General features: G+C 43.2%; 1 protein-coding gene across 1 annotated transcript in view; it reads right to left on the reverse strand.

Annotated features, from left to right (window-relative positions):
- Positions 1 to 372: 372 nt before the first annotated feature.
- The window catches only part of Washc5 (WASH complex subunit 5), a 56,720-nt gene continuing 42,049 nt past the window's right edge, over positions 373 to 15,043 (reverse strand). Inside the window, exons 20-29 of the mRNA XM_008845463.3 lie at positions 14,440 to 14,564; positions 11,762 to 11,924; positions 10,679 to 10,781; positions 10,507 to 10,586; positions 8,327 to 8,430; positions 7,955 to 8,084; positions 6,418 to 6,514; positions 3,847 to 4,000; positions 2,207 to 2,294; positions 373 to 745 (exon numbers count right to left, since the gene is read on the reverse strand). Coding sequence (XP_008843685.1) covers positions 689 to 745; positions 2,207 to 2,294; positions 3,847 to 4,000; positions 6,418 to 6,514; positions 7,955 to 8,084; positions 8,327 to 8,430; positions 10,507 to 10,586; positions 10,679 to 10,781; positions 11,762 to 11,924; positions 14,440 to 14,564 — 1,101 coding nt within the window. The 3' untranslated portion in view covers positions 373 to 688. The remainder of the gene's footprint in view (positions 746 to 2,206; positions 2,295 to 3,846; positions 4,001 to 6,417; positions 6,515 to 7,954; positions 8,085 to 8,326; positions 8,431 to 10,506; positions 10,587 to 10,678; positions 10,782 to 11,761; positions 11,925 to 14,439; positions 14,565 to 15,043) is intronic.

The raw sequence follows: 15,043 nt of genomic DNA on the forward strand, positions 1-15,043 counted from the left end.
CCTACAAAACCGAGTGGACAGGCCATCATCCCTCCCACAGCCACCTGTCACCTTCCAAGCAGGGTTTCTTACAGGGCAAATGACAGTTGTTTTTTTTTTTTTTTAATATTTAATTTACTATTTTTATTTTATGTGTATGAGTGTATTGCCTGCATATATGTAAGTGCACTCATGTCATGCAATTCCCAAGAGAGTCAGAAGAGGGCATCGGGTTCCCCTGGAACTGGAGTTAGGGACTCTGGTTAGCTGCCATGTAGGTGTAGGAACCAAATCCAGGTCCTGTGCAAGAACAGCCAGTGCTTTTTAACCGCTGAGCCATCTCTCCAGCTCCATGAATATAAGTTTTTGAATCACAAGCAGGACAGCTTTGAGTACTAGCAACACTATTTTACTGAAAATCTGGAGTCACACAAATAGCTCTTTAGAACATAAAACTAAACGGATTCATATATAGCAATTACATTCAGCATTTATTAGAGGCAGTACAAAAAAGTGTTCTTTTATGTGATATGAACTGCATATAATACCATGATTTAAACAATATTAATTATATTAAGTAGAGTTGTGAGGCATCTTCCTTAGAATGTCTGCCATTCTCACAATGGAGGGGGAAATACAGATACATAAGCCTTCAAGTTTCTTCATCTCCAAATTCATTTTAGTCACAGACTTAAGCAGGAAAAGTAAGTCACAGGACTGTTCTGAACTCATCAAAAATGAAATTGGGCACATGTGCTTCAACAACCTGAAATAGTAAGCAGAAGTTAAATTACTCATGGTATTATAGTTGAATAGATTCATAGCTTTCTACATATGAAAAGTCAAGAAGTGAAAATATCTGTTGGACAGGGTAAAAAGAGCCAGAATGAGCTGACTCACAGAGGGAAACTTGCAGAGCCACTTTCATTTCTGGTAAAGTCTGCCCTGGTGTTTCACTAACATTTGAGGGGAGACCTGCTGTTACCCAGCACAAGCTTTTTGGCTTTTTTTTTTTTTTTTTTTGGTCTTTTTGAAACAGGGTCTCCCTGTAGCCCAGCCTTCCTGGAACTTGCTATGTAGTAGACCAGGCTGGCCTTGAACTCACAGAGATCTGCCTAACTCCGCTTCCCCAGTGCTGGGATTAAAGTGGTGTATGCCCCCACACCTGGCTCTGCTTCTTGGCTTTTAAGGGCACTTTGATCTGAGAGGAGTACCTGTGCCTCTGGGGGGTGCAAGAGGTAATCTCAGGTCGCAACACTGATGACCAAGAATAGGTCTGGCAAATGACGTGGCTGCTGGGACTATGGAGCAATATCCCAGAGGAAAGGAAAGGAACAGGAAGGTTCCCAAAGGCATGCATTCTTCAGCTGTTTGGCAGAATCAAGGAGAAGGCTGGGATAGGCTGAGTGGGTAGAATACAGAATAGCTGATCTGTAAGTGCTTAATATTTTATGCTAAATAGAGGAAATTTAACAAATGTGGATGAGCCCTAATATTAATCTTGAGAAATTAAAATTAATGATTAAATTTAAATTCTAATTTATACATAACACACACTCAAAATTGAGATATAATTTCTCAAAAAAATTTTATGTGGATTGTCTGCATGTAAGTGCACCATGTTGTGCAATGCCCACAGAGGTCAGAGAGAGCATCAGATCCCTTGGAACTGGAGTTACAGGAGGTTGTTAGCCATCTTGTGGGTGCTGGGAATCGAACTGGGGTCCTCTCCAAGAGTAGTTAGTGCTCTTAACTGCTGAGCTATCTCTCTAGCTCCAACCACCTCAGTATTTCTTAAAATGCTTTCTTCTTTGAACCAAAACTTAGCAAGGTGGAATTATTAGCAAGGAAGACAAAGGAAAGAATTTCATAGAAGGTAAAAAGTTCTTCATTTAGGAAGCGGTGGTCATAAATAGCTTTGTCTGTGGCTGGGCTTAACTTGCTGTGGGCACCTGGTTGTTATGATTATTTCTTTCACTGACCAGTTAGGAATCCCCTCCTGGCTTGCCCATCTCACTGAATTGTCCCTGAAGAGGGTGGAGAGTGAGAAGACAGAAGCCTTCCACCATGTAGGGAAGGCAGAAAATGGGTACTATGAGGCATAGCAATGGAGGGGCCAAGAGGTATCTGCTGTGAATGACCAGGACTTCACTCCTGGTATTTCCAGATCCACCAGTCTTACCTGCTTACACACAGGTCATTAATAACATTCTTATCCATGGCTTACCCTCCGGGGGAGCTTTGTGTACCGAACATAATCCTCTAGGAACATAAGGGCACCCACAACATCTGCAGGCATTTCAGGTATCTTCTGGCTGCAATAGAACAGCCTGGATCAGTTAGCTGCTTTGCACATAACAGGCCCTCACTCAAAATACTGAAAGATGCTGAGCAAAAGATCACTAGTGAAGAACAAACCCAGAGGGCAGCCTCTTGATTCCTATCAGATCATTAGCCTGCTCTTATTTTTAGGAACCTACCCTGCAGGACAAACCTAACCTTGGGCTGATGAGATGGCTAAGTGGATAAGGACACTTGCTTGAAGCCTGATCCCTGGGAACCACGTAGAAGAGAACTGAGCCCTGCAAGTTGTCCTCTGACCTCCACATGCACGCCATGGCAGAGGCGTGCACACACACACACACATATATATAATGTAATTTGAAAAGCCCCTAACTGGACTGTGCCTATCTGGATTCTTTTCCCTTTGGTGTCCCTCAGGCTACACAACTCAATGCCTGGCAGGTCCTATGATCAGTCTTTCAGTGGTGTGTTTTGCAGACTTATTTAAAAATAAACTTCTACCTGGGCTTCGTACACAGGCCTGTAATCCCAGCTATTCAGGAGGCTGATGTAGGATAACTGCAAATTTAAGGCCCATCTTGGCTACAGCAAGAGTTCAAGGGCAGGCTGGGAAACTTAGTGAGTCAATGTCTCAAAGTAAAAAGTAAAGAGGGTTGGTAAGGTGGCTTAGTTTTAAAGTCCTTGTCTAATATATATGAAGTCCTGGGACAGCAAAAACAGTCTATGTTACATTGGTGAAAACAACCAAGTGGTGGTGGTTTTATATTAACTTTTTTTTGAGACAGAGTCTCTCTGTAGCCCCAGCTGGCCTGGAACTTGCTCTGTAGACCAGGCTGAACTCAGTCTAACAGAGATCTGCCTGCCTGTCTTCCCAGTGCTGGGACTAAAGGTGTATGCCACCATGCCTCTCTTACATTAACTTTTACATGTGTAACATAACAGAGAAATTCTTTACTTAGGCCAACCCCTTTAGGGTAGCAGTGAAAAGCTCAGGACCTAGCATCTTAGGGCCATATTTTTACCCCCTAACCTAGAAAAACCACAATTGGAGAGAAAGGGGAAATGAACTAGAAGGAACTGAAGGTTTGTGAGTTTTGTTAGCCAACAGCATCTTCTGTGACTCCTGTTTTGTTAACGCACCATGAACTCAACGTTGCCCTGGCCTTGAACACTGATGAGTCTGACCACCCTGGAGTATGTGAAGTCACGTCTTGGCAGTGGCCCAGAAGGACTGCAGGGCTTACTGAGCTCTGAGAGCTGGATCCAAGATGACAGTCTCACAGGACTGCACTTTCTTCCTCAGTGTCTACTAATCACAGTCAAGATTCTGTCTAGAAAATCCCTACTGGTAGAACTGTAGGAAATGCCCTGGCAGGGTGACCAAGGAGGAGCACTGCGGGTGACTGCTCCAGACAAGAAGATGTGTCCTGACTTGTTTCATAGAGGATGGAACTGGGCTGTTCCATTCCTGATAGGATGGTAAGAAGAGGAACTTCTCATGCAAACTTGCGATCCCTTTTTGTGACAGTAAGGAACACTTAGTATCTGGTTGGTCTTCTGTACCTTGTGCACTGCTCCATTGTGGAGCGGATAAACTGACCAATCAGTGCCAGGAACTGCTCAGTGTACCGGGAGTGAAATTGCTTTAGCAGAGTAAGCAGACCCAGGATGAGTGGTGGCCAGTCAACAGGGTCGGCAGGTTTCCGGCAGACCATGCCTGTGAGGGAACAAGTCATAGCACCCAATCAACAACTTGCTTTTAGCAACGTTCAGTAAATATCAGTCCTCATCACTGGTAGGTGATTATTTGGAGGAAACATAATTCTGGGGTATATCTTGAACTAGCTGTGGGACTGGTAGATCATTCTATTGACATGAAGGATCCAAAACTAAATTTTATCATTACTGTTTAGTTTGGATTATGTAATACATGCTATGGCAGAAACCAGATATAGATGAATGTAAATGAGAAAATAATCACCTCTAACCGTCTTCAGTTAATGGCATACTAGATAGCCCGAAGCATTCGCCTGAGTAAAAACAGCTAAAATTCTGGTTAAAATATTTCAGTTATCTTTAAAAACAATGCTGGGTGTTAATATAAGAAAAGAGTCTGCTGAAGTCAGGGGAGTGGAAGGAAAAGCATGTGAGGTGAGTGAATGTCAAAGCTGGCTTTTCCATGAAGGACTTTGGCCAGACTCTGGAGACTCTGACCTTCTGCCTGGTTGGCTGTGCTGCAAATAGAAGACAAGTTTGGGGCCTTTGGGGGAAGCATCATGCTGAAATGTTAGCACACTTGCACTGCCTGATTTCAAGGCTTATAAAGTGACAGTTGTCAAAAGAGTACTGGCATTAAGACAGATCAATGGACTAGAATGGAGCCCAGAAATAGTTCAACCCCCAAATGATCAACTGGATTTCCGCAAATGCGCCAGGCAATTTAATGGGGAAAGAGACATTTCTTTAATAAATGGTGCTGAAAATTGGATATCCTTATGGAGAAAAAACAGCCTGATGCCAGATGCAAAATAATTTGAGATGGTCCACAGACCTAAGGTAGAAGGTGAAACTACAGGGTTTCTAGAAGATGAGCAGACAAAGCAAAGTCTGTGAGAAAACAGTTTCATAGCCACACATAGACCCCTGAGAGACATGCGTTTCTGATCTGGAGACTAACCTCTGCAGTGATCAGATGGCCTTTAGTTGATTTTGACAACCGCAGAGAGGGATTTGCCACCTGTGAGCACTCACCCTGTGTGAGGCATGGCACCATGGGCAAAGTCACAGGTAGGAAACAGCAGAGCTAGAATCCAATCAGACATCTGTGCCCTCCCTTCCCCAGCAAGAACTTATGGGGGCACCACACACTGCCATCTGTGGCACTAAAGGAGCTGTCATGGGAATAATGCCTGGAACCAATGAGTATTTCTGAATGAATATTCACAGTGTTAGTTAAAAAAAAATCTTAGGAAGGAAAATATTTTAAGGAAATAATAAACACATTTTGAAATTTTTTTTAAGAAAAAAATATTTAGCTAGGCATGGTGGCACACGCCGTTAATCCCAGCACTAGGAGGCAGAGCAGAGGCAAGCAGATCTCTATGAGTTCAAGGCCAGCCTGGTCTTTATAGTGAGTTCCAGGTTAGCTGGGGCTACAGGGAAACCCCATCTCAAAAAGACATATATATATATATTTATAGAAATGTTCTTAAATTTTTTTTTTTTTTAATGTGTGGGAGTGTTTTGCCTGTGTGTATGTAAGTGTACCCACTGCAATGCTTGAGGAGGCCAGAAGAGGGCATCAGATATCAGATCCCCTGGAACTGGACAATTGTTAGCTGCCATGTGGGTGCTGAGAACTGAATCCAGGTCTTCTGAAAGAGCAGCCAATGATCTTAACCTCTGAGTCATCTGTCCAGCCTGCCTCTGATTCCTGAGTACTAGGATTAAAGGCATGCACCATTATGCCAGGCTAGAAATGTTCTTATAAGGGCTATTTATTATGCTGCTGGGTTAATTAAATATAGCGAATTTAAAATATTCTACTTAGTTGGATGCAAAGGTTGGAGACAGGAAATACTTGGGACTCTATTAGGTAATTATAAAAGTGTTCAATAAACTAGTCAGGGACAAAAAATTAGTTTTATTACTTGCCAGGATACCTATATTGAAAGCCTTGAGTATCTACTACTTGTAACAAATATTCTGACATGCATGAATCACCATGTGTATATCCAAGTCTAAGACACTCAGGTTATTAGCGTATCTCAAACGATACTGTAACTTCATACTTACAGTCCTGGGACCCAGAAACATCCAACACTAGAAACAACAGAAACCTCTTTTTAACACAAAGAGGTTTATTTCATACTATAGTCAGCTACTTAAGCATGAAGTGAGGAGAAGAGTTAAGACGCCCCCCCCCATTCTGTTGGACAGGTAGACTGTATGTGGGTGGCTATGTACATTTCATGACAGGTGATATACTTCACAGACATGAAAGCATGCATTTCAGTAACATGCATTTGATTAAGAAAAGATCTGATATCTAACACACCATTATGTTCAAAGAGCTGTGGCCTTAGATACTGATATACTGTTTATTTTTTACAAAGCAAAAACATTGTACTGTACCTAGATTTTTGTTGTACTGAAGTTTTGGCAACTGAGCAATCAAAAATAGAAAGTTGACAACTGGGAAATAAGGTAAGCGCTTTGTTGTTATATAAATCTGGAAAGAGAAAGAGAAGAAAAATGGATGTTTCTCCACATTTCAGAATAACACAGAATACATTTTCCAATGGAAAACTGTTGCTACTTCCATTTGCTCTTCTGAGTGCCTAAGACTTGGGAGAGCTCATCATTGACTGTGCTTGGAGTTTTACCTAACCTCATGTAAATACAAATACCCACATCACACTTTAACCCTTCTGGAAAGAATAACTTTGCTTAGAGACTAGCAGGTCCTCCCTTAAATCCTGCTAATGCCACTTACAGAGAAGGGAAAGGGTGCTGAACAAGAATGGCGGGGGAAAGCAAAATCAAGAGTGGTAGAGGCAGAGTTGGAGGTGAAGAGATGGAGTTTGAGACAGAAAAGAGAAGAAAGAGATCCAGGTAGCAGAGAGTGATGGTATATGCTGAGAAAGAAAGCAAAGTCTTCCTTTGCCCTTTGCATCTCCAAGCAGTCTCCCTCTCAGTTAATACAGCAGAGAAATCAGGGCAGACACAGCCATGCCACCCCCGGCGGGCACCCACTCCACAGAAGACAGCGCAGCACACTGGCTCGGAGCTCAGGCTCTCATCACCTGCTAGCTCCATCACTAGCTTCGTTCCTGGGGAAGTCCTTAACCTTTCTGGTCTCAGCCTCCTCACCCAAGAATGGCCTGCTTCGTTGGGCCAAACACAGTATCTAGCACAGAGCACATAATCAAAAGATCTTAGCTGCTCTTCAGGTTCAGCATCTTTGTTTTGTCTTGAGACATAGTCTTATTATGCAGCCCAGGCCTGTTTCACATAAGCTATACAACCCAGGATGGCCTTGAACTTGAAGTCATCTTGCCTGCACCTCTACACTACTGGGATTACGAGCATGCAACACTACATTCAGTGAGGTTCATAATCTTTTTTTATGTAAAATCTGAAGGATAACTGCAATTTAAGAATTTCAAATTTTACAGATTTTAGAAAGTAACCAGGGTAGCCACCTAAAATGATCATGTTTCTGCATCAACACAGAAATATTCACATTAAGGAATATAAATAACAAGTATAAACAGTCTACATGCATCAGGTGGGGACAGTCTATGAAACCACTCAGTGGTTTCTGGAGCTCCGAATTGCTGAAGAGTGTGGTGCCTCATGTTTGTAATTGTGATTCCTATGGGCTACTGGGGAAACATATTCAGGTAAGAGATCAGTTTGACCATTCAGCTGCCGTTCAAGTTCCAAACCCTAGGTGAACCCTGAACTGACACCACACTTCTACTTTTCCAGAGGTCTGACCAATACTATACCACCAGTCTCACAACCTGAGGCAGGGACCTGACAGAATGGACAGGGGTCTGAACCTAGGTTCTTGAATATTTTCACATTGATCTGTTACCTGGACCAAGCCACCTTTTGTGCCACACTGCCCAATCCCATCACCCCATTATACATTTTAATCATTAACCTTATTTAGTGGGTTGTGAATTCCAGCTGCCTCCAGATAAGCTGTAATTTCATATAAGAGTGTGTTATCTTCTTTGGGGTAAGGAAGTGAAGGGTCCTGATAGTGGGCTTCAATATCAGCCAGGAGCGCCCTGATGGGAAAAAGAAGCAGTGATAAGCCACCATGTATGTGCTGGGAACTGAATCTGGGTCATCTGCAGGAGTAGCCAGTGCTCTTAATCACTAAGTCATCTCTCCAGCCCCAAGAAAGACATTTTTATCCAAGAGAAGGGAGCCTAGGAATTCAGAATTCCTTACCCAAAGAGACCTTAAAGGTCCCTTGGAAGATGAGCAGTCTGTGCCTGAGGCGGCCATTCTTAATCCTGGCACTTACTTATTAAGGTTGTCCAGAGCAGCTGCCAGATGCTTGGAATCAAATCGACAGGAATAATTTAACTCATTGGCAATCTGTTGTCGCAAAATCTGCATCTGCCCAACCTGAGAACAAGTCAAAGAACACAGAGGTGACACATGGGGCACTTCAGAGTCATCACTGGGACACAAACAGAGCTGGAGAGCTTCCAGGCACTCTACAGAAAGGAGGAAGGATTTCCTGGACTAGTTCCATGGAAAGGGGTCCCTGAAGGAAGCTGCCTATGTTCCCCTGAAATCTAAGAGTCAAGAGTGACCTATTAATACCCAGGTGCTCATGGATCAAATGTGCTCTTTATTTTTATTTATTTATTATATGTATTTTTTGGAGTGCTGGAAACCAGACCCAGAGCCTTGTACATGCTAGGCAAGTGCTCTAACACCAAGCTACATCCTCAACCCACAAAGGAAACTTTTTTGAAGCTCTACTTTTGATCTTTTGGAATAAGCTCTCCACACTATACATTACTGTAAGAAGCCCTGTTTCATCAGGTGAGCAAGTAGCCTTCTTCTACCATACCCTTCTGCCTTGATGCTATTTCACAACAGGCCCAGAAAGATGGACTCAAGTGTCCCCTGAAACTGTGAGCCAAAATAAACCTTTCCTCCTCGTTTTCCTCAGGTATTTTGTCACAGTGATGGAAAAGCTCACACAACTAAAAAGCATATGGAAAGTCTAGGGAAAATAGTATTCCAAAGGATCCCTTTCATCTCCCTGACACTCAGAGTGGAGACCCAGGCAACTGCTCACTCTTAAAAGGTTTTCCAGCACTTAGAAATCTGACCTAAGAAGCTCTTGGTATTTTACAGCTGAGACTAAGAAATATCAGATCTACATAACAAGAGGACATCTAGCAAAGCCAAAAGCTCCCCATATTACCTATGGTTTAGCATTTCAAAGTGAAAGCAAAACAAAACTACCCATAAAAGTTATGGCTAACGTATTATGAACATGACTGAGATAACTTATGCAATGGGAGAATGAATTCTCCTACCATTCTAGACTATTCCCTTAGTACTTGTGCTCATTAGTTTTTGTCAACTTGACAGAAACTAGAGACAGCTGGGAAGAAGAAACTTCAATTGAGGAATTCCATGGGACTGTGAGGCATTTTCTTAATTGTTAATTGATGTCAGAAGGCCCAGCCCACTGTGGGTGGTGCCTTCCCCGGGCAGGTGGGCCTAGGCTGTGTAAGAAAGGGAGCTGAATGAGTAAGGTGAGCAAGCCAGGAAGCAGCATTCCTCCATGGACTCTGCTTCAGTTCCCCTTTCCAGGTTACTACTTTGAAATCCTTCCCTGACTTCCCTCCATGACAAAGTATAACCTGTAAGGCAAAGTAAACCCTTTCCTCCCACAAGCTGCCTTTGGTTGGTGTTTCATCACAGCAATAGAGAAGCAAACTAAAACAGTACTCTGGAGTTTTTCTGTGGTACAAGACACTTGATGATGAGTCCTAATTTTCTACCAGGAACTCTAGTCTCTCCTGTGGTGGGCATGCTTTCTAACGTTGTTCTTGCAACTTTCTCTTGCAGCAACTGACAATGCCTATACATAACAGGTGCTCAGTAAAGCCTTGCTGAACCTCTCTGATATCAAATACTGAGAGAGGGACGCACAGACGAAATAAATGGTCCCTGGGAGCTGCAGCCATGGGTAAAGGCAGGAAAGTGGGTGACTAAATTCTAAAGTAAGCTGGTTTCCATCTAGATAATTAATCTCATTCATCTTTACTCCTCATTTCTGAAGACAAAGTATTTTATTTATGGCACAGGGATAATTTATGTTCCCAAAGAACCCTGCTTCTTAACACCTGTTGACACAGGAGGGGACAGGACAAATGCCCCGTTATAGATCAGTGCATTAAATGAACTTGGAGTGAATTTCTATCTCCTTGTACAGAGGCATCTCTGATCAAAGACATTTCAAAAGGAATGAGTTTTCTTGAGCAAATGGGAAACAGTTGGCTGGCCCATTAAGAGCCTAGTCAACAGTTCCAAAAAGAAAGAAATGAATGACTTCAGAAATAATGAGAGACTATTTTTGTTTTGGTAAAAGGAAGAAAGCAGATTTCCATATACCACAAAGTCACAAAATAATAATTTATAAAACATAGTATTGATTACCAGTTTCCCATAAAATACCTTCATTATAGCCTCTAGGTAAGAATTCCAAATCTTCTGTGTTTTGGTGATGGCAGAAAGATAAATTTTACTTGAATTTGCTGAAAAGGAAATTATAATTTTCATTTAGTAAATCCAGAAAGGCTACAGTACCATACTATCTCTGCCATGGGTGAAGTCTCAGGACACTTACCTACAATGCTTTTTAGGGGGCTGACAGCATTCATGAGGGTTTTCAAAGTATCTTGAACAATTCTATCTCTCAGGATAATTTTCTGAAACATACTGAGGAAATTCTACAAACAAGAAGCCACAATGAAAAATCCAAACACAATGAATATAACAAATAAATACTCCAGCTAACTCAAACACTGTAGAACACTACTTGTGCCTAGACATACAGCCTCTATATAGGAAGGCGGACAGCAGGACCAGGTTCCTATAGAAACAGGCCCTGCAGGGAGGAGTTACTGGCTTCAAACACAGTTACTTCTCAAGTTGAAATTCACTCAACCAGTCTACCCATAAAAATACAATGATGCAGGGCTGGAGAGATGGCTCATAAGACGGCCTGGGTTTGGTTCCCAGCACCTACACGGTGGCTAACAATCGTCTGTAACTCCAGTTCCAGGGGATCTTACACCCTCTTCTGGTCTCTGTGGGCACTGCATGACACAGGTGCACTTACATACATGTAGGTAAAACACTTGTACACATAAAACAAATAAAATGTTGGCCAAAGAAATTCTAGTTTACTATCAGTTCTTCTCTGCCCAGTAAAATCATCCACACTTCATGTCAGTGTAAGAAACCATGAAGACAATGAATTTAACTTGCCCAATAAGACTATCGTCATGTCTCCCAGACACCAGACATGCGGATCTGTGACAGACAATCTTCTTTCTCAACTTGACAGGACTTAGACTCAGCACTGACAGAGTTTCCAAAGAGATTTAACTCTTTGGAGTGGAGTCGAAGAAGAGAAGACCCACCCTGAATATGGGCAACACCATCCCATAGGTCGGAGTCCAAGATGCAATAAAGAGAAAGTGAGCTAAGCACCAGCATCCATCTCTCTGCTTCCTGACTAGGGGCACAGTGTGACCAGATGCCTCATGCTCCTATCGCCACAACTAGAACAATATCCATGCCATACTTTCACAGACTATAATCTCAAACTTGTAAACCAAAATAGAACCTTCTTTCCTTAAGCCGCTTTGTCAGGTATTTTATCACGGCAGTGAATGAAGTAACTAACAGGGGGTCCCAGGCTCACCTGTAACTCTTTCACAATCATGAAGCACAGAAGCCTGTCCAACCCATTCAGACCAAAAGTCCCTAAGGTGGTCTGGATTTCTGAGAAGAGGCGACTGCTGGTTACTTCTTGATGAGTTTTCATGTCATACCAGGTGTTCAGCTGGTCTATGTGACAAGTCATTCTAAAACAAAACCAAAGTCCCAGCAGCTCAGAATGCATCCTAAAGGGATGTGGAACTCAACAGGAATTGGGGTCATCAAATACCCAGGATACCAGCTACATGACTTCTTTTTGCTTGTTTTAGACAGTCTCACCATATGACCCAGGCTGGCCTGGACGTACAAGCAGGCCTGCCTTAACCTCCTGGGATTCCAAGTGCAAGCCACCACTACTGGCTCTGACTCATGTTTTCTAACTTCTGTCCAGGCACTTAGTCTTGCCTGCCCGATGCACCAGGAAGTAAACTTCAGCTAGGCCTCCTCACCCTGCCCCAGTACAGCTTCTTTGCTTTTATTTATTTTCACTGGGTGGCACACTAAGAAGAGAAGGTTGAGTTTAGCTGTCAGGCTGGAGGATTTTAGGGCACCAGTTGTCTTCCTACAGGATGTTTCTTTAGATTTTCAGATACAGAGGACATTTCCATTTGGTAAAGATGAAGAAATCTACCATCTTTCAGTGGTGACGTTTGAGAATGGGACAAAGCTCTGTGCTCCTTAAGCAGGTTCCCATCTTCCTGGCATCTCCCAGTGATTCCTCTTAGTATCAGGAGTATGGCATGATGACAACAGTGGTAACAACCCACAATACCAATTGAGCACTCAGTGTTATCCTATCTCTCACAAGAGTTTTGTGAACACAAGCCATTTAAGCCTCCATTTTTAGAGGGGAGGTAACTGAGAGGCAGCAGGTCCCAACATCTTATCCTACACTGCCACTTCAAACTTTTGGTCTTCAAACTGTGTGGGGGAGGGGCCTTGAGCGACCAGTAAAGCCTGTGGAAAACACAGATGCCCACATCCCATTCCTGAATAATCTCATTTCTGTAGGTATGGGATGGAACACGAGCCTCTACAGTTCCAAGATTCACACATTTAGGCCCCATGTTCTAAACAGCACCACATAGTACATACCTTTACTAGGATGGGGTTTGAGAAGGAGCTGAAAGCCCATAGAGTGAGGGAGTTAAACTCAGAAGGAAATGTGAAAAACGAGCAAAGCAGGCTTCTCCAGGTACACACATCCTCTATGCTCAGGCTTCACGGTGCCTTTCTGCTCCCCAGTGCTGGCACTTTGAACATAATGTCTGAGAGGTTCTTGGTTCTGATGGTGAAATACCAATCATGCCTAATCTACACAGATATGAACAGGGTGCTTGGCAGGGTAGTTTTCTAAAAGGGCTCAATGATTCAACCCATGGTCAACAACAAACGATTAATATTTACCCTCTTCCCTGTGACAGAAAAATTAATTTCTGCTGGAAATCTTGGAACTTTATAGTTTATCAACTATCTCAAATCTTGAGACAAAATAAGCCTGGATTAGAAGGCAGTGCAGAACATTTATATAGTGTATTCAACCCTGCATGCAAGTGGGGGTAGAGAAAGAGTCATTTTTCCCCCTGGGCAATTCCACCCACCATGGTTCTCCATGAAGATGTGCCCGGTGACATGAACTACTAGACATGAACCTGGTTTCCTCAGCCTTAGCGTGCACTGCTTCATCTGCATTCAATGAGCAGAGGAGGAAATGGATTTAGCTGGACTTCCTGAAAGGCAGCATGATGCCCACCAAAGATATTCTCAAGTAGAGCCCTCATTGCATGAGATTTCTACCCAGTCCCTGCTGAATGCAGAGACCATGTGACTGGGATCCACTGTACACAAAGTTGTAATGGTCTGCCATTGACCAGCACAGTGCTTAGGAGTTGGGGGCCTGGCATGTTCTGGGTCTGCCACTTACTAACTGTGTGATACTGGGCAAGTGAGCGACTTTTGTGTCTCAACTGCATCTTTAAAGTGGTAACAGCTCCTAAGACTATTTTAACTATATAGACATGTACTGTGCTGAGCGGAGTGCTTCAATAATTAATCATAGTTCTTACTAAGTGCTGGGGTGCTGGGCTAAGAAATAAGAGCATCATCTTTAAGAGTCAGGATATGTGTTGATGTGTTCCCCAGGGGTCCTGGTTCCTCCAAGGGGCAGGGCCTGCTGCAGAGAGTTGACTGTGGAGAGTTAGCCATGGAAGGAGGGGCATGTGGTGCCATCTTGGGACAGGAGCCATGAGCCGACAGGAACACGCAGTGGTGGGTGCATGGGGAACGTGCAGTAGATGTGGAGAAGAGATGGTGAGAGGAGGCATTTATGGGCCTGGGGCAAGACCGCTGGCCTGAGGCGTGGGTGAAAGCTAGTGGTGACTATGTGCGTGCCGATGGAGCGATCTTGTATGGTGGGCTCTGAGCTGTGGCACAGAGCTGGGTGGTGCGGAGCTGAGCATGGAGCTAGGCACTGGGTGTTCATTTCTTTGTAAGTCCCTCCACTCCCCCCGCATGATAATAATAAATGTACATAAAGATATGTTACATGGTTTGCCTGATAGCGCAAGAGACCCAGAGAGAACTCTGGTGATAGTTGACAAGTATAGACCAGGGCCAGTGCACCTCAGAGATTGCCTGGAGGCAAATTCAGAAACAACCTACTTTGGGTCTGTGATCCGTAGGATTTCTCTGCAGAGACGACCAATAAATGTCATGGATTCATCCACAGGGGTGAACTTTGGTATAGGAATATGAGTGGACTGGTACATACTTTGCCAATCTTGAATCTAGAAAACAAAACCATACATATTCAGTTTAACTTTGATAATGTAACCCAGGTATGTTTTCTTTATATATTCTTACAAACATTGCATGACGAGTAACAATTACATCTTCCTTGGTTTTGAAGAGGAAACTTTTAAAATCATATCAGTAGACTCCCCCAAATGCTACATATAACATTAAATATAAAAAAAAAGCTGTTGAAGAAGTGAAGTAAGGGCTGGGGATGGAGTGTGGCTGGTAGAGTGCCTGCCTAACATGCTCAAAGCCCTCAGCTCTAGTACCTCATCAACCAGGCATGGTGGTGCAGGCCTGTAATTCCAGCATTAGGGAGGTTGAGGAAGGAAGACAGAAAGTTCAAGGTCATCCTTAGTTACACAGTGAATTGGAGGCTGGTCTGGGTTGTACGAGACCCTGTTCCCCTGACCTCAAGAAAAAAAGAAGTAAGGAGTAAGAAGAGAAAGAAACTTCGGGTTTCTGTCTT

Source organism: Nannospalax galili, unplaced genomic scaffold, assembly GCF_000622305.1.
Source record: "Nannospalax galili isolate Female #2095 unplaced genomic scaffold, S.galili_v1.0 scaffold380, whole genome shotgun sequence".
Classification (NCBI taxonomy): Eukaryota; Metazoa; Chordata; class Mammalia; order Rodentia; family Spalacidae; genus Nannospalax; species Nannospalax galili.